Here is a 20,407-nt window from a genome sequence, read left to right as displayed (position 1 = left end):
AGAACTTAAAGGCCCTGCAGAGAGGAGACAACAGGTTGGAATGCCCAGCTGCTACCACCCAGAGGAACTCCAGCACAAAGAAAACAGTCGGAATGCTGACAGAATAGAGAAACTTCCGTGGGAAAGACAAGCCTTATTGAATAAGTCATTACTATATAAACACAATCATAAAACATCGGGGTACTAGTTGAGGAGAAAGTCCCCACTGCTCCGGGTTCTGCTGCCGGTGGCTGCAGGGCCACAGGACGCAAAGCTAACAAAGCTAACCAGGCGTATTTCACTACTCGGGTCGCCATTGCTCCCAGTCATAACTGGTCTGGCCCATCCCCTTCTGTGGCCTGAAGACAAGCATCAAAGTCTGGCAACTCTAGGCCTGAACATTGTGTTTCTCTTTTCTTGAGCTTTCACAGCTCCAAGAAAAGCCCGAGTTTTTAATAAACATCGCGCCACCAGTTTATAAAAGGGAGAATGATCTAGCTTGTGATGTGTTTTTTTGGGAGGCTTTTTTTAAGCCAGCTGTGAATAAGAAGGTCCAATTTGCATTGGAACTGCTAGCTAGAACTCAGGGAAATCCCATCTGGTGTGTAGAAGTGTAAAAGAAAATAAAACAGACCAGAGAATGCAAGGCTTCGATAGTTTACAAAACATTTAGTGGCCAACCTGAGCTCTTACTATGGAATCCAGCACTATTCTAAGGACAGTGGAGAATGAGGCACATCTCTGTTCTCATGGAGCTTATACTCCATAAATAAATGGGTAAGAGTTATACAGTAAATACTTTGCAAAGAATCATGAGGGATGATCAGTTAGTGATCAGCTTGCTACTTACAGGGAAGTCATGGAAGGCTTCTCTGAGGAGCAAAATTGGAAGGAACTAGCTGGGCAAAGGGCAAGAAAAGAAATCTTCCTGGTAGAGACACCAGAGATTATGGCCAGAATCTAAAAGGTCCAGGGACAGAGGGAGCTGTAGGAGATGAAACTAAAGTGATAGGCAATGGCACATCACAGGGGACTTTCACAGTGGGTCAGCGTATAGAATTTTCATTTGGAGAATTCTGCTTTTAAATATTTTAAGCAAGAAAATGTCTTGCTTTGATTTATATTGTATACTTTTTTTTTTTTTTTTTCTGAAGCTGGAAACGGGGAGAGACAGACAGACTCCCACATGCGCCCGACCAGGATCCACCCAGCACGCCCACCAGGGGCGATGCTCTGCCCACCAGGGGGCGATGCTCTGCCCCTCCGGGGCGTTGCTCTACCGTGACCAGAGCCACACTAGCGCCTGGGGCAGAGGCCAAGGAGCCATCCCCAGCGCCCGGGCCATCTTTGCTCCAATGGAGCCTTGGCTGCGGAAGGGGAAGAGAGAGACAGAGAGGAAGGAGGGGGGGTGGAGAAGCAAATGGGCGCTTCTCCTATGTGTCCTGGCCGGGAATCCAACCCGGGTCCCCCGCACGCCAGACCGACGCTCTACCGCTGAGCCAACCGGCCAGGGCTATATTGTATACTTTTTAAAGATCACCTTAGTTTCATTATGGAGAATGGATTTTAGGGAGCCAAAGGGGAGGTGGGGGGATCAATTGGGAGGCTACTGCAGAGTCGAAGCAAGAAATTCTGGTAGCTTACTCTATGACTTGATTAATGGTGATGGAGAAAAATAGAAATGTGAGAAATGCATTGCCAAAGTAGAGTCAGTAAGAGTTTCTGGTACACTGACGGGATACATGAAGGTGAACATGGGTGTGGCTCAAGTATGATAACTAGTTAGGGGCTGATGCACCTTGATCAAACCCAATAAATGGGAAATACAAAGGGAGATGCAAATTTAGAAGGAAAGTAAAGTCCAAAGTTCTGTTTTGGCCCTTTTTGATTTGAGGTGCCTCTTAGAAATTGAAATGAAAATGTTGAGAAGGAATTTGGATAAAGGAATGTGGAATTCTGAGAGGAGGTTTGAACTGGAAATTATAGTCACATAGTATTACAGCTGAGGGGCTGGATGGGATCACCCTGAAAATTAAGGCAACCTGGGGTCTCACTTGAGGTCAGGCAAGAGATGGAGAGAGATAAGGCCAGGACAAGAGGAGGAAAGTTAAAAAAATCTTGCGTAGTTCAAGTCAAAAAAGCCAAGTATTTCATACAAAGCCTTCATTTCTGACTAGCACACAGGTATTTTTTATGTTAATAAAATAAATATTTTTTTATTATGTACTGTCTTGGGCTTTAATAATATTAAAGGGCCTAACTAGTTCTCACATAATGAGCTGTATGCATATATCAGCCCTAAATATCCACATAGAGACAAGGCTAAGAACAGGGGAGTGGTTACTTAATTCATGATTTTGGTTTTTGTTCTTTCTTTTTGCTTTACTTCATGAAGATTATTTTCTCTGATTAAAATATTGGTGCCAGCAAGGATAGCTTTTTGAATTCCATCGTTCAACAAATATGTATTGAAGACCTATGGTGTGCTCTGTTCTATGCTGGAGAGATTAAAAAACAGAAGCAAAATTGGTTTCAACTTCTGCTTCAAGAAAATCATAATATCCTGAGTGAAGAAAGGCTTACTTACACTAATACCTGATTAGCATTAAAAAAAATGATAAGAATATTAATTCCTAGTTTCTTAATTGAGTTTTTTCCTTTTGTGTTATCTTAACTAGTAGTAACACTTTGGAGAGAAAGGAACTAAAATATGACCTTGACCTTCCATTCCCTCGTGTTCTCATCTCATGGTTCTAATGTGTGCTGGGATATGTTATTTCCAAGGGTTTTACTGAGATTTCCACTTCTGTCATCATTCTCTTTGGTGGCTTCAGTCATCATACCAAGTAGTGCTAATGACATCTTCTTGCATTTGAATGGAATATTCTGTAGTTTCCAAACTAATTTTAATTGTGATATGCATAAATTTGTGAGTTAGAGAGGATAAGTTCTTATGATTGTGTAAATGAGGAAACAGGCTCCAGGAGTTGGGATGAAGGGCAAGTGATGTGTGTCAAATCACATGATTGGATGGAGGGCAAAAATTGATGTCTATGTCCATGCTTCTACCACTAAATAAATATGTTCTCATGGAAACATATCTAAATAATAGCTCTTCAGAGCTTAATTCTAACCCTACAGAAAAATAAAATAAGATAATTATAAAATCAGAGGCAGACATAACAAAAATTCACCATTAACAGATGAACTAATAAAACTTTGGGAATTTAGCATTATTGGAGAGATAGGGACAAGGGCTCAAAAGAAACAGAATAAAAAATTACTTGGGTGGGATTTGGGCTTGAGGTTCTGGTTTGTTTGATGCTGAAGCAGATGCTTCAGGAATCATTCTTGGAGTAGCACTGACCTCAATTGTCTGGGGCTCGCCTTTTTTTTTTTTAATACGAAACCCTTATTTTATAACTATGGTGCCAACTTTGAAGACAATAGTAACAAACTTTTGAAAAAGCCCTTTAGAATTTATAAGCACTTTCCCATTCAAAATCTATTGCATAGCCTACCTTGTGAGGTAGGTCAATTAAACAGACATTATAATCTCCATATTACACAGGCGGAAACAAACACAGAGATTAACTGACTTTGTCAATGTCCTAACAAGCTGGTGTCATAGGAAGTACAACTAAGACTGGAACTTAGATCTCCTGCCCCTAAAATTTCTATTCCATATACTACATTTTAGGCACAAGGTGGCCGCTATGTTGATACATGATTGTAATGCCTTTATGGAGGTTATAGTATAGTATTTTGGTAAAAAAGGTGAGTAATTAAAAGTACTGATTCATTTGTTCATTCATTAGTTCATTCACTAAATGTTTGAATGATTATTAATATTTTAGTTGGTAAGAAAAACAGATTAAAAAAAAACCTCTATCCTTGTCCTGAAGTTTTTAGAGTCTTCTTGAATGTGAGAATAAAAGAAATAAAATAAAATAAAGTGCATTGAATTATTAAAGTCATAGACATTTATATAGGGTACAGTAGGTTCACAAAGAAGAATGGAGATTATGGAACAGAATTACAGGCACAAGTTAAAGGTCATGGAAATATAGGGAAAGAAGTCATTAAGTTAAGGTTCTTCTACATCTAAACAGCTTACCAGGTTTGATTATGTGATATGATACTACTCTTTATAATGTTTTATCCATTCTATCTGTCGTCTTAAGTATGAAAAACTACTCTAATTTTGGCAAGCAAATCATTAATACAGAAATACCGTTTTAAATATTGGGCTTTAGAGTATCCTGAGCTCTCTTTTCCATCTTAGAGGTTTAGTTATTTTGGTTTCTCCTTAATCCCTATAATTATATGTGGAAACTGAATTTGGGGAAAAAAACACACATGAATTTTTTATTTGGGGACATTTTTGTTCAACATTAAAAAGAAAGTTTTTAACGTTTTACTTAGAAACAAATAGCATGTATGAAGCAGGCTTCTTTACCACTTCTCACAGCATCGCTCACATCTGCAATAAAAGCTATGAGGAGTCAGAGTATATGCAGGGCTGATATATGTATGTCACAGATGAGACATGACATGACAGTTATCCCTGTGATCCCAGGATTCCATATCCATGCTTGGAGTCTCCATTTTGATCCTAAGCCAAATTGTGATAATGAACTGAGCCATTCACTTGAGCCATTCACTCTTCTAGAAGGATCCCTCCCTTCATCCTATGGACACATAAAATAATCAATGAAATGTTTTTTTTTTGTTTTTTTTAAAATTTTTCTGAAGCTGGAAACAGGGAGAGACAGTCAGACAGACTCCCGCATGCGCCGGACCGGGATCCACCTGGCACGCCCACCATGGGGCGACGCTCTGCCCACCAGGGGACGATGCTCTGCCCATCCTGGGCATCGCCATGTTGCGACCAGAGCCACTCTAGCGCCTGAGGCAGAGGCCACAGAGCCATCCCCAGCGCCCAGGCCATCTTTGCTCCAATGGAGCCTTGGCTGCGGGAGGGGAAGAGAGAGACAGAGAGGAAGGCGCGGTGGAGGGGTGGAGAAGCAAATGGGCGCTTCTCCTATGTGCCCTGGCTGGGAATCGAACCCGGGTCCTCCGCATGCTAGGCCGACGCTCTACCGCTGAGCCAACCGGCCAGGGCGAAATGTTTTTGTATAGAGAGACAGAGAGAAAGTTTACTACATAGATCTGATGCAAAAGTCTTGAAAATCCTCATTAGGTATTAGTTCTCCAAACTCCCTTCTTAGATTTCCCTACTTGTAATATTTTAAGTCTTCCCTGGTGTTGCACTCAGACTCCCAAGAATGTTTGCTCTTCTTTCTCCAGGACTATTCCTCAGATTTTTAAATATTTAATCATATACTCAGTAATTCGTTTGGGCATTCCTCTTTGACTTCCCCTATATACATTAAAGACAATGCCCTTCAACAACTAGGACCCACTCTCCCAGGAAGTTTCCAACTTGAGTTATTTGAGTATGATTTTGGGTTTCTTAAGCACAACCCCCAGCAAGTTTAGAAACGTATTTCTTTGAAACCATTTCATTCTCCAAGATGAATGCTGACCAGTGTAATTCCAATGCATTACTCTTGATGTTTTTAAAAGTTTGATTTTGCATTTAGACAGAGTTATTTGGTCATGGTGGGATAAAAATGGTCATATCAAAACATGCTATTTCAAGTCAAATTATTGTGTTATTTGTTTTCAGTGGCAAAAAAAAAAAATACCCTAGAGCATTCTTTACACCCAGTAGAGGCATAGATACTAAACCATGCAGTTACTGATAATAGAAACATAGTGCAGATAGCTAATGAAAGATGAAAGTGAAACTGTGACATGATTCTGAGTAACTAGCAATATTATTTTGTATCTTATATTAGAAACCAAACAAGCTTTATGCATGTTACCTGATGGTTGACACAAAAAGGTGTAGTCACTGTATTTTTGCTGTGTTGGCTTCTTATGAAACAATGGCTTCCATGAGTTTAAAAAATACATCTTTTATTTGCAAAATGACAGCCATAAATTTTGGTATGTTCAATAGTTTAAACCAGTGATTTTCAAAATGTAAGTGATGTCCTACTCGTATGACTTTTTAAAACAGGCTGTTTGAAATAGGTAGATTACTCAATAGAAACCTTAGGAGACCCAAATTGTTGATATATCTTCCTCAAAATACTTCTTATTATCCAGGAGTTTATATGTACTGGAAGTATTGTTTTCTTTAAGTCTCATACTTAGACCAGTTATGTTGCCTACTTTAAGAAATGGCCTAAAAAAAAAAAAAAGAAAGAAAGAAAGAAAGAAAAAAGAAAGAAATGGCCTATGGCACAAAAACAGTTCATATGAACATTATCAAAACTAACTTTGTTCTACTGACATCATTCAATGTCTTGTGAGGGTCTTATCATACAATAAAATTCAATGTTAAAAGAATAATCACTCAAAAAAAATACTATCTAAATGCCAACAAAGGTTTTTCTTTTTCTATACTATTGGGAATTTTCCCCACCTCCTAAAACTATCCAGCTGCCTTTGTGAAGTTCCTAAAATAATGACTAACATTATTAAACCAGTGACTAAAAATCTTGGTACGGACTGACCCATGGGGACACATTACTATCGTTATTTTAGTATAAAATAATAAAAGGGGCGTCCATAGGGGGTAAAAGTCTGGCTCATCTTTACAATTTATTCTATTTGTTAAAGTCACCCAAAAAGAGTTCTTGGGAGTGATTAGAATTGGCTGTCAGAACCGAGTGCTCTCAAGTGTCTTGCCTTTGCGGTTTGCCTACCTGGGTTTCCCAGTCCTTGGTTGAGCATTAATGTTCTCACAGGGATATAATGTTGAATAAAACTCCTGTGATCTCTTCCAGTAGAGGCTGAGACCATTTCTAAAAAGTGCTCCCTCATGTCCCTTCTATGGTTCCTTTCCCTCAGCACGTGCACACACACACGCACACTTACACACTCTCTCTCTCTCCCTTTTTCTCCCTCTCTTCTCTCCTCCACTTTTCTCAATGTAGAGTGAATGGAACATTTTTCCCCACATGGTCTCTGGAAGACTGGTTAAATTTTCCGCAGAGTACTCCAAATAAACCATCCTCATTTCCTGGCTATCCTGTAGTTTACAGATACGGACACTGTACCAATTTGTTCTTTGAAGTAGAGAGGGGTTTTACCCCTAGTCCTGAAAATGGTGTATATATACATTTCTATGGATATTGGCTATTCCATTTATCAGGCTCATTTTATTAGCATTCTATTGTCACCTATGGTGCCCCCTCAATTTGGCAATTCCCAGGAACATTCGTATGGAACAAACTTAATTATAACCTCTCAACAGCTTATAAAATATAGTTTTTTAGGCCACCAGTGAATACAGGATACATTTCCTAGAACAGAACCCATGAATCCAATGTACATTATCGTTTGACCTGTATTCCTACAGGCTCTACTTCAACACCCCAAACACATACACATATACAACAAGGACATGCTTAGCTTCTTGGAATTGGCAAGACACACCTTGGGATGTTCTTGGCCCCTACTGGAAAGGTGTGACACTAGGTCCAGTACCTTTCTACCACCCCGAATTGGTTTTGTCTTGCTGACCTCTCCCCAACCCTAGCTTGCTGTTTTGTTTTTCTATTTTCCCTAAATGCAACTTACTTTAAGCATGTATGAACTTGATGAACATTCCTACAGTTAAAGGATAAGAGATGATTACCCATTTGTCAGTCTTAGCCACTTTCTTCTCTTTTAAGTGTCTCCTTATGACGTACATCCAGACTGCACGCCCTTTTTATTTTTTTAAAGCAACAAAACCAAATTTAAAAAAATATATATTTTTAAAGAAAATGCAACATTTGTTTGTTTGTTTTTTTTTCATTTTGGCCATCACCAAAAGGGGAATCAACAAACTAGAAAATGCAAAGCAAAAAAGTGTCCCCTGACCGATCTGTCTGTGCCTGCTGAGCCTGTGCATCTGGTTGTTCATCTCTGAAAGTGTCTGAAATACTTTCTTTTTCTTTAAAATGTTTTATTTTTGTTCTTTTCTCCCTTCTTGTTTGGGAATTAAGTGCTTTTTTTTTTGTATTATATCTATCTATCTATATAAATATATCAGTGTGTTTCATTTTAATTGCTAGACCTCTTGTCTTCAGATTTGGTTATATCCAAAATTATGAGGGAAAAAAATGTAATGAATTGTTTTCTGCAATTTTTCCCCACTCCCTCTTTAAAGGTGGAACAACTTCAGCTGCAGAATCTCCACATCCACATCTTTCAAATTAGCCCAGTCTCATTGGGAATCACATGCACCATAGGGGGCACGGGGAAATGAATGACGTCATTCAGAGGGTTCCATTTCTAATAGGGAAGTAATTACCAACCCAGCAAGTGGGCTCCCTGTACAAATTTGCCTTTCCATCACCTCTGCAGATCTCTGGCCCCTTCCCCTAACTCTAGATGGGGCTGTGTGGCTGTAGATGAAGTTGTTCAACGTGAATGCATAAATCTAGTCTCCTTGTTTTTGCTTTTAACCTTTTGATCATTATTATTAGTATTATTATTTTATGTATTTTGGCTATTTTGAGTAGGAGAAAAAAAAGTTTAACTGTTTTTATTATTGGAAAATCATTAATGAAACTGTATTAATTTTTTGGAATAATTTGCATGTTGAAGAAGTTGCAGCTTAGGGTGTGTGAGATTGTCAGTGTTAGAGTTCTGTTCTTTATTTCTGTAGATGGGCATGTGTAGGCTCATTTGTTTTTGTATATTGCCCATCCCTTCCTTACAGCCAGAAGCTCTAATGCAGCTAGATCACTCCGTGCCGCCCTTACATGGACATGGCGACTCACTTACACATTCACTCCCATCATCTTCATCTCCTGTGTAGTTCACTCATAGACATGACCCTACCCTTTCTGCATCTTTCCTCCCCAGCCCCCTCCTTTCTTTAGCATTGTTCAAATGTATGTGCTGTCATCCATCCCCTTAAATTAAAGAAAGTCTAATGCTTGTCAAAAAGACAAAAATATTTAAAAATTAAAATATATATCTGAGAACCTATAACAATGCAGAAATTCATTTTTCTAAGATTCATGGATTTTTTTAAAAGGCAAATTATATAGGTAAACAGGTTTGTTTGAGTTTTTTTGGGAAAATTTTTAAATCATTGCAATTGGAATTATTTCAAATTCAAAATGGATGCCCTCCCGAGACTCTTGAAGTAAACATTTGTTGAAGTGCAGATTTTTTTTCCTTTTATGTTATGTGGTGTGGATGTATGTGTCGTTGCCTCCCTGTATCACCCTCTGTTGTAAATTATTATATTTAAAAAATTAGACATTTTGCTCAAAAGTTTTTTTTTTAAGAAATGACAACAACAACAAAAAAAGCAAGTTACAAGAATGTGGCAATTCTATTTGTCCAAGAGCATTCTTACACAACTTTCTTTTGTAAATTTTTCTTTCATGCCAAAAAACATGCGGGCAATTTGTTGATGTAAGTTAACTATACATTAATATGGTATGCTTTTATTCTATTTGTTATTTTGTCTATATGGAAATGATTTCTTTCTTTGTTTTTCAAAAACTGCCTCTATTTTTTTTTTATTTGCTTTTACTTTTCTTTCCCTCTGTATATTGTGAATGCTTTGTTGGTGTTCTTTGCTCTCTCTCTCCCTCTAGCTTACTTTGGCCTTGAAGTTGATTTTATTTTTTACTATATAATTTTTGTAGACAATATTAAATATTTTATTTTATTTGTGTCTCTTTGCTTAATTTTCAGTGTTATGTTTTGTGCTGAATTGCTTATAATAATCAATGTGAATTCTACTCTTGGGAAAGGGGGGTGGATAAATTGTTCTTAACATCCAAAGGAAACCTGGCCTCTCTGCCTGAACCAGCTTTAAAGCTTTGAAAATAATGGTATGCTCTTTAGTAGGATATTAAATTGGTTACAGCCTACAGGAGGCCTCAGAAAAAAAAAAGGAATTATTCTAAGTGTTATCAGTGGTAATTGCACCCTAATTTAACTCCATAGAAAGAATGCAAGGAAATCAGTCCCACCCCCACCCCACCCTGGCTTCTGCAAAGGAGAAATAAGGTACTCTCAAGTGATTATGGTGAGCTTTGTTATCTAGGATTAGACCATCACCATCACCGCAGGCTACAAAATTAATTTTACTGAGAATAAAGACATTGACAATCCAAGGTGTCTAGAGTGTTGTCCTATGATAATGATGCCTTCCAAAGTATAGAAATAACTTCTGGTAAAACACACACATGCACACACAGAAGGCACACAATTCTCTCTCTCTCTCACTCCCTCCCTCCCTCTCTCTCTCCCTTCTCTTTCCTTCTCTCTCCTTTTTTCTTTCTATTAATAGTTTCCGTTTCTCTGAAGGATTTAATCAGGTAAGCTTTAAAAGGATCCTAAGATTCTACCAAGAAGAAACATGATGATTTTCACATGTAAAGTTTTATTTAGACAACTTCTCAGGTAGATACTGCCATTTATGTGACTCTAGGATAAGACTGCCCCTTGACCTTTAAGGTATTTAGATATTTCCTTTATGCGCTTCAGGAAATGAAAGAGCAGTAATCAGTAAGAGGTACTATACAATTTTTAAATGAAGGTTACTTGTTTCACTTTAACTTTCAATATTGGTATTATCTGAAACTGCTATAGAAATATCAGACCGAATGGTAGATAACAGATGTGTTTCCAATCCAGCAGCTTTTAATGAGTGGGCTTTCCCTACCTAGGTTTATATGATTTTTATATTATTTAATATTTTGGATAATATTTTAGGTTTAAAATTCAGAGCTTCCTAAATCAGGTGTTATTTTACCTAATTAAATTGAAAGCTTTTATTTTTTGTTGAGGAAGTTATCTATAAGACAATTTAATTAAAAGCTAATCTTTTCTTTTAAATACAAACCCTTTGAATTATAATAAATCATTCCTTAAAGTCTGCATTTAAAATAGCCTTAATAATCTGGATCCTATATTATCAAACTTCTACCTTAGCATGAGGCTACTATATATTTTTTAAAATGGTTGGAAAAAGTGATCAATAGCATCAGTGTTTATAGGCCTAAAATATTAGTAGAAATGATACTAGTAGCTAACATTTTGAAGTGGCAATAAGCTCTGTGCTAAATATTCAACATGCATTTAGTGAACATTAACATGCATTATTATTATTCGTATTGGAGGTTTGAGGCAGGCTGTGTTGTTAGCCTCGTTTTATAGGGAATTTAAGCAATTTGACCAAACTCATATGGCCTTAAGGCACAGGGTTGAGAGGTTAACTTGATACTGGATGACTTCTAAGAGGCAAAACTCTTAATCAACAAACAAAAGCAAAACCCCACTCAACATTCTGCGACAGAGAACTTTATCAAGGGGTTTTGGCTCATCTTACCTGGACATATGTTGAAAAATAGATTCTGTAGCCTTATAGAATCAAACCCATTTCAGATAAATTGGGGGGGGGGGAAGATCCTACCCAGAGATTCTCACCTCATTAAAATAGCTAAGTACCTTAGAGACGCAAGAGTTTTTCTGGTATCTTCTCCCCAGGTACCTGCCATGTTTGTCCATGGCTATTTTTTCAGAAGGTGGATGGACAATAATTGCCTGGTTACAAATCTGAATTTTATTTATGTGTTGCATGTACACACTTCTGTGGCACCAAATGACTAGATAAATATCATTCAACAATTCATTTGGTGGAAGAAGGGTGATTTCTCCCCGTTATATGTGAATTTTCCAGCACAGACATGCAAATAAAAAAGTAGATAAAGAACCTAAATACACATAAAAGAAATTCAAGGAATTGGAGCATGGTGTCCTCTCCCAGAGTCTAGCTCTTCAGTGTCCTTGTTTTCAGTGTTTTTTGTGACTTCTTAGAGTCAAATATCTCCAGTGAGGCAAGGTTGGAGCCACATGGAAACTTCCTGCTGCTCTTCTTGTTTTTATAGATGACCCACTGCATTCACCATCACCTACAACATTCTCATGGTTCAGAAGAGTTCTATTGAATTTTTAATCTTTTTCGATGGCAGAGAGCCCCTTTTGCTGGCTATCAGCCCTAGACATATGAATTATATATCTATAAATACATTCATAAAGCAAAAAAAAGCAGGGCAGCCTTCAGGGCTAAAATAGACCCTTTATATCCCTAGTGATCTCCCTAGTTTAAAAAAAGAGCACAGTCCTGGTAAAAAAAAAAAAAAAGGATATCTATTCTAGAGTCAAAATGATAACTTTTAAGAAATAGAAATCTTATTCCAAACCAAAGAAAAATTCTAGCAATGAAATAAGAAATTAAAGTTTGGGTAGGCCACGCATTTTGTGCCGCTCTGCCCTTGATTTCTGATGGCCTTTAAGCTTGCTGCTTCTGTGAATACTTTTGTAAGCATCGTCATCTGGTAGATCACTGACTCTGTAATCTTTAGACAGCGAAACAGAAATATTATCAGCAGCCCCGACATTTCTAAGTATAATCACTTTGGATGAAAATAAACATAAACTCAAATAGGCTCCCACAATCTCAGTCATTTGTATTAAGGATCTATTCATGGGAAAAACACACCCCTCACCTCCTCATCTCAAATGGTGTGTGCCTGTGGATTACCTAGGATAGTATAATCATCTTAACTCTAAAAGGTAGAATTTGATATTAAAACTGACTATATACCCTAAATCATATACCTGTCCCACATTTACAATTACCTAAAATTTTACACCTACTTCCACTATAATTCCCATTTATAATAATAACCGCCATATCCCAGTTAACTTCCTTTTAAACTAAAGACTCTTTCAATTCCTTGAGATACCAGGACAGGGGGATTATGAAAGCCTCTATCATTCCACTGATTAAATGCCACTGGAATTTGGGCTCAGATTTCCTTGACATGGGTCATCATTTATCATTTTTCTCACTACCAGTATTAAAAATAAAATAGCAAAGAAAACTGAATATTAGTCATTTTGGCAGCTTCTGATATTTAAACTCTGCAAAAGCAAACTCATCATTTTAGTTTTCAAATAAGCTCTTTAGTTTTTAAATAGGCTCTCATTTTACTTAGGGGTTCACCAATCTTTTAGAAGCTTTTTATAAATTAGTGAGTTTCAGGTCTTTCTTTCCATCCCATTCTAAAAAGGATAGTTTTTTATTTTTTTATAAGTTTTATTATTATTATTATTAATTTTTGGTAATCCAAAAATGATGCTTGCATTAGGGTGTTGAATGAGAAGGAGACAGCAAAGGAGCGTGGCGTTGATTCAAGTACAAAGTGAGCAGTTGGTAGATTTTATAGGTTTTTAACAACAGAGACACTGAAGAAGCTTTAGCTAAGATTGAAAAGAGAGAGTGCAATAGGCAGATTTAAGACTCCAGTTGGGTGTCACAGATGGTACAATAAAATTGCAAATGAATGCACTCCAAAATCATGAAGGCAGTGATCTTACTCTCCCTGGAAGGGACTCTGGCATCCTGTTTAACAATTTGCCTTTATATTAAAATGATGTGCACCTGCCAACAAATCAATTATTCCTTGTCCTTTGCCCCCCTTTCTTCTCTACTTAACACACATAAGGTAGATTTTTATCACTTCCCTAAGGAACAAATGACTCTCAGTGTTTGTGCCTGAAAAGAACACAAATGCCAAACTTTCGTTCTAGGTAAGACGCGAAAGAACTGTCTTGTCCTCTGAAGGAAAGTAACTTCATTCAGTGGTGGGATTCAGCCAGTTTGCAGCGGTTCGGCAGAACCGATCCTTCATTTTTTGTTGAGTTTGGCGAACCAGTTGTTTAAATTTGTTTAAATGGCACTTGTAATCAGGGTTCTCTCTAAGGTGGGCGCCTGGGCAGCTGCCCAATGTGGAAATCACAAATTTATACACCTTACTCTTTTTTAACTTTTATCTGTGCAACAGCATATTCTAAGCGCCTGTAGTAATGTTCATTCTATCCCTAGGTGAAAAATATTGGATGGACTTATGCTTGTAAGATTTATTTATTCATTTCATAAAACTTATTTAAACCTTTGATGAAATACTACATTTTAATTCCCTTATCTTTGTTACTTCAGTAAACAAACATATAATGTAAAGAGAAAAAGTGCCAAACAACCAGTGGGTGATAAGCTGTCACTGAAAATATCTTAAATAACAGTTTTATTGTTTTTTGTCAGGTATTATTTAATATTTTTTATTAATATTTTAAAACTCTTATAACATAATCTAGTTTTATGTACCTCTTTTATTGTTCTCATTTAAGTATTAAATGCATGAAATAATAAACTACCTTTCAGTATATCGTCGTGTTTTTTTTTAAACTTAAAATGGTCATTAGGGCAGAGAACCAGTTGTTAAATTATTTGAATCTCACCACTGACCTCATCCCCGAGTGGCCTTTGGGGAACCTTTAAGCAGGTGGCACGGGCCTTCACTTCACTTCTCCCTCCTCACTGCTCTTCTTTTATCCAAACACTGCCATTTCCCATGTATCACCTTCAGTACAATACCCAGGACCCCGTCCTGGAAGGATAAGGAGAAAATTTAACCCAGGGTTAGTTTGATGACTGGCTTACCTTTAGGGAAACATGCTCCCAATCTCATTTATAAATACTAGCAAACATGTGTAAATTATGCATTAAATAAGTTGCAAGATATATGAATTATATATGTTTACAATGTTAAAAAAAATAGGCATGCTGGTTCAAGAAAGTGAGTCTGAAGCTTTGAGCCACAAAGACCATTTTGCCAAGTAGTTTCAAACTCCAAGCACCAGAGGAGAAGCCTGGGTGTACAGTGCAGACCAAAACATCACTTTGAGATTCTCAGAAAGGTCTCTGTTTTATTTTCCCACATACGGTAACATTATCGGGTAGGCCAGAGATGATTGTTCAATGCTCTATTTTCTCTTGCTTTCCAGATGATACACATCATGGACACTGTTGCTAAACTCCCTCACTCAATTTCTCTCTAAGTATTGGCTAAATAAGGAGGGAAGAAAGTCTTCTGATGTGGGTGCAAGCGGTTCTTTCCAGGTGCTAGGAAGGTGTGCAAGAGGTTTCTTCTCAGGAGACCATTCTCTTAACAGACCTGAAATCTGAATACTTTAGATGCCACAGTTTTCACTAAAGTACAAAATTGTTTAAAGATAAAGGGTGTGGAAAGCAGAGCAAAGAGTTCTAATTTGCGAGTCGATCTTTATAGGAATAACCTGAGAAGACTGTGGAAGCTCAAAAGCTTGTCCTCCTGGAATGTCCTTAGAGCTTTGTAGTACTGAGCCACATGTCCGTATTGGTTTGTCACTAATAGGGGCACTTCAGCAAAGAAATAGCCGAGAACAGATACTTAAACACTAACCATCCCATCAGAGCAAAGTTACCACTGTGGTCAGAACACACAACACATTGTACCTGGTTGAGAGCTTAGTGAGCCAGCCCAGAAAGAGGCCCTCAGTGATGTATCAGCTTCTCAACTGACTAATTAGGACATGGAACAACATGCCCTCCTTGCTAGAGGATTTTAAAAAACAATAGTTGGGATACATATTTTGGAAAAAACTCAATGAACTGTGGCTTCTTGAGATTCTTCCTCTGTTTGAAAAATAACGCTATTGAGAGACACAGAAAAGACCCTCCTGAGAGACCTCTTACACACATGACGAATAAGTTGGTTCTACAGCTAGGTGAGTAACATCCACCACAGAATGTCTGTGGCACCCATGATCTGCAAGGTGCAGTGATTCAGTGTACTATCTGAACTCTCTTTCCTAATCCAGTTTAAGTGTAGGAATTAGGGTCTATGGGTAAATTGATATATTTTTGCTATTCTAGTTAAGAATCACTGATTTTCAACACTCATTTAGCTATCTCTACATTTCTGAGTCTGAAAGGAAGTTTTCAGTAAGCCATAGCTGTCTAGGCTGGGTAGTTTTAAAAATCTAGCATCCAACTCAGGATATTCTGTATATAACATAAAAACAATGCATTAACATAATATTAGACCAATGTGCGGTGAGTTGTTATTTAATAGTCCAGGGGCACATCTGGAAAAGCAAAGTCAAAATGGGTTTGTTAAATGAACAATTTTAACCTCTTATCACTTGTTCTCACTTAGCGTATAGTAAATGTGAAATAAAAGGTAGTAACTTAAAATATTTATATTAGTAACAAGGTCTTTTATGTTCCTTGATATTGGCCTCAATGACATGGAGAATATGTCATTCTAGTCCTCGTTGGAGGTAATTAGTAGAAACCCAAGGAGGCAATAAGGAAATATTGTGGTTCACAAATTAATCACACGCATGTCTGTATAAACATACACACACACACACACACAATTTTGATAGCCAGTCAGTATTGGCGACAGCATAATTGAATGTCCTCATCCCACAGTCAAATCCTGGAAACAAGCCTATTTGAATTTCGATCTAAATAATTGCTTGAGAGTATCTTGAAAATTGGCACTCTTCCCCCAATATATAGATTTCAGGTTTTGTTGGCAAGAGGCATATAACGGGCTGTAAATCAGCTTAGAATGGTTAGGCTACCACCAGAAAGGATCTATATTTGGATTCGGGTCATTTTATTGCTATTTATGAGGCATAAGCTATGAGCTCCATCCATTAAGAGTGACTGACTGAACCGTGTTTTTTTATCTACAAATGTGCTAATTCTGTGTTTCTTTTTCTTTTCAATCCCAGGAGGTGAATTAGTTATCCCTCTTCTTGTAGAAGACCCTTTAGCTACCCTTCCTATTGCTACTCGTGCACCTTCCATTACACTCCCCCCTACCTTTCGCCCCCTCCTCACCATTATTGAGACCACCAAAGATTCCCTGTCCATGACCTCTGAGGCGGGGTTACCTTGCTTGTCGGACCAAGGCAGCGAAGGTTGTGATGATGATGGCTTGGTGATATCTGGGTATGGCTCAGGGGAAACCTTTGACTCTAACCTGCCCCCTACTGATGATGAAGATTTTTACACCACCTTCTCCTTGGTAACAGATAAGAGTCTTTCCACTTCAATCTTCGAAGGTGGCTACAAAGCACATGCGCCCAAGTGGGAAGCCAAGGACTTTAGACCTAACAAAGTCTCCGAAACTAGTAGGACTACTACCACATCTTTCTCCCCTGAGCTGATCCGCTTCACCGCTTCCTCCTCGTCTGGGATGGTGCCCAAATTGCCAGCTGGCAAAATGAATAACCGTGATCTCAAACCCCAGCCTGACCTAGTCTTGCTTCCGTTGCCCACTGCCTATGAGCTAGACAGCACCAAACTGAAGAGCCCACTAATTACTTCCCCCATGTTCCGTAATGTGCCCACAGCAAACCCCACGGAGCCGGGAGTCAGACGGGTTCCGGGGGCCTCAGAGGTGATCCGGGAGTCGAGCAGCACAACAGGGATGGTCGTCGGCATTGTGGCTGCTGCCGCCCTCTGCATCTTGATCCTCCTGTACGCCATGTACAAGTACAGGAACAGGGACGAGGGGTCCTATCAAGTGGACGAGACGCGGAACTACATCAGCAACTCGGCCCAGAGCAACGGCACGCTCCTCAAGGAGAAGCAGCAGAGCTCGAAGAGCGGCCACAAGAAACAGAAAAACAAGGACAAGGAGTACTACGTGTAAAACAAAACACGCGCGTGCGCGCGCACACACACACACACACACACACACACACACACACACACAACACGGCCCCGCTAACGAGACCTGAATTTAACACACAGAATTCTTTCTATATCTGTATATGCATCCTGGGAAAAAGGCGATTTCACAGATGTCAGAACTGCGCTGACTACGAGAGGGGGTACATTCCGTGACTACGGCGGGGAAAACCGTATCTCCAAGGACACGCACCGCGACGTCCCCGCCCAGACACACCTCCGCCGTGGCTGCTTTGATTCAGTCATCGCCTGGAGACAGAGCTTTTTCTGCCCTGCTGTATCATAAAAGCACACACTTTGCGCTCCGGGGCGAGCAGGTGGCTCCCCTTCTTCCTTCGCGGACTCGGGAGCTCCCTTCTCTTGAGGACCTATCACCCAAGGTAGAAGACTTCATGGCTTACTTGTCCCATAACTCCAAGTGAGTCTGTAACAATGTTTGTGAAGCTTGACTGTAACAATTTTTGTTTGTTTGTTTGTTTGTTTAATTATGTAAAAAACAACAAAAAAAAGAAAAGAAAAATGTTTAAAACAAAAACCAACACCACACAACAAAAAAAAACCCCTCCTTTCTCTGGTTCTGCCCAGTGTGTGTAACTTTTCAAGATCTGAGGGGAAAAAAATGGCTTTTGGGTTTTTGTTTATGTTTTATTTTCGAGAATGACTGGATATACATTAAGAAGAAGAAGAAAAAAACTCAGAGAACTAAAATAAGAGAGACTATTGCCATATGAACTCAAAAGCTACCATGGTGTTCACGCTACACATCAGGTTGTGGTGTTTTTAGAATCTGTTGTTTGTTTCCTATGTAATGCTTTGCTGAATACATAGCAAAATCACGTGATGGATGATAATACCAATTTGAAAAGTTGGTCTCTCAGGATCTAATTCCAGAATTTGCCACCCAAACCCTGAACAGAACAGGTTGGGGCTGGTTTTATCAGAGCTATTGGGTTTACTTAACAATATTGCTCCTGTCCATAAGCCCAGCCAAATTGTGGTAAAGGAGAAAACCCCACAAACTAAAACAGAGCCTTTCCTAGCAAAGAGGAAAGGGGGGGTGGGCCGGATTTGTGACTGATTGAAATGCATGCAAAAACAGAAGAAAAGACAATACTAAAAATCTGTTCAATGATCAAAACAAAGAATAGAGGAGTTCAACTTATGATGGAATCCACGTAAGGTCACACAAGCCAAACATGGCATGAAGAGAGAGCAAAATATATAGTTCTTCCCCTGCCCCCCAACATGACAATGTTTTTCATCGTGGTTTAATTTTGTAGCCTGACACTTACGGATAACTCTATCCTTCCATTTGCTCATGTCTCCCTTCACCCATCTTTTCTAAAACTAACTAACTAAATACTAAAATGAATAAAGCTGCTGTGACACACACACACACAGAAAAGGAGTTTAATAGTATAATATATATAAATAAATATATATACAGATATATTTATCATGGTATGTCTGATGGGATGACTGAGACAGGGAACCTGTTAAGGTCTTGAGGTGGAATGAGAATGTTGTTTTAAAAGAAAATAACAAAACAACAAAAAAGTAAACCTTAAAATGTGAAGCAAGTGTGAGTTTTAGTTTTGTCACAGTTAACTGTGTCAAAGAGAATTTTAAAGAATCTCAGATTTTGTTTACATATTTTACTACATTTTTGCTGGTATAATTCCTTAGTCACCTATGTACAGACTGCTTTAGAAACTGTTCTTTCTATTCGTTTATTTACGTTTGTTTGGTTTATATTCCAGTTGTCTTTCTTTCTTTTTGAAAAGAGGAAACAATGTATAGAAAAACAATCAGTTGGTTGTGTGGCCATAGCTATCCAAAAAACAAGAGACAAGGCAAGACAGATGTTTGCACAAAAGGGAAGTGTGTCCTCGGAGGATCAGAAATATACAACTTCTTTTGTACAGATGAAAATCAATCAGCTTGTTTAGATTTAGAAATCTACTCTTGCTGGTCTTTGTAAGTTGCATGAATATTTGACTTTGAAAAAATATCTTAAAGACATGGGGCAAAAAGTGCAATCTGAACAATAGTAGCCTTTACTAATAATGTATCTGGAAAGAGGTGTTCCTCGTTATCTGATATTTCAATGTGTTAAGAGTTTTGGATTTTTTTTTGTCATTAAAAAAGATGGGATTATAAAGAGATATCAAAGCACGATCTTAGATAACCTAAATGGCCCAACCTATATGAAATTGATTATATCTTGATGTCTTTAAAACGATTGCTGTTCTTGGAGTCTTGAGGTCTTGTGAACTGATTTTCTGCTTTCTTTACCTTTTTTTAAAAAATTTGAGTAAAAATACATTTGTTATATTCTTTTAGTGTAAGTTCTATTTGGACAATTTTATGGGAACATGTGCATTCTGTATGTGAGCTTCTACCATATTCCTGTTGTTTTATAAGCAGACTCTTAAGGAATTTATTTTACAATGTTGTGATGTTACTGCTTATTCTTTTTATTTTTCCCTTTTATTTCATATTTGCATTTTTGTTGAAGGATATGCTTAGCAATAAAATGTTCTTCCCAAAACCTTGTATGATGATGCATTTTTATTTCTTAAACATTTGGTAAAAGATCTTACAATGAAGCTAAACATGTTGTATTATAAGTAAGCTGGGACAACTTTCATGTGAAATAAAAGATTCTAACCAGATACTTATATAAAGTAATCAAAAGTGGACTATTTAATGGGCTAAACAATCATTGTCTGTCAACCAAAGCAT

The 20,407-nt window shown here is 38.0% G+C and overlaps 1 protein-coding gene across 16 annotated transcripts in view; it reads left to right on the top strand.

Moving 5' to 3' along the window:
- NRXN3 (neurexin 3) overlaps positions 1-17,681 on the top strand; it is a 1,639,812-nt gene extending 1,622,131 nt beyond the window's left edge. For 6 of the 16 annotated variants that reach the window (XM_066388158.1, XM_066388152.1, XM_066388153.1 and 3 more), the window contains one exon: positions 17,323-17,681. In XM_066388158.1, coding sequence (XP_066244255.1) covers positions 17,323-17,624 — 302 coding nt within the window. In that variant the 3' untranslated portion in view covers positions 17,625-17,681. Of the gene's footprint in view, positions 1-8,764; positions 9,496-16,698 lie in introns of all 16 variants that reach the window. The other 10 variants (XM_066388147.1, XM_066388159.1, XM_066388146.1 and 7 more) reach the window with 3 other exon arrangements.
- Positions 17,682-20,407: the final 2,726 nt, after the last annotated feature.

This window comes from Saccopteryx leptura, chromosome 6, assembly GCF_036850995.1.
Source record: "Saccopteryx leptura isolate mSacLep1 chromosome 6, mSacLep1_pri_phased_curated, whole genome shotgun sequence".
NCBI lineage: Eukaryota > Metazoa > Chordata > Mammalia > Chiroptera > Emballonuridae > Saccopteryx > Saccopteryx leptura.
Note: the sequence above shows the minus strand (reverse complement) of the source record. Positions and strands in the feature narration are given on the sequence as shown.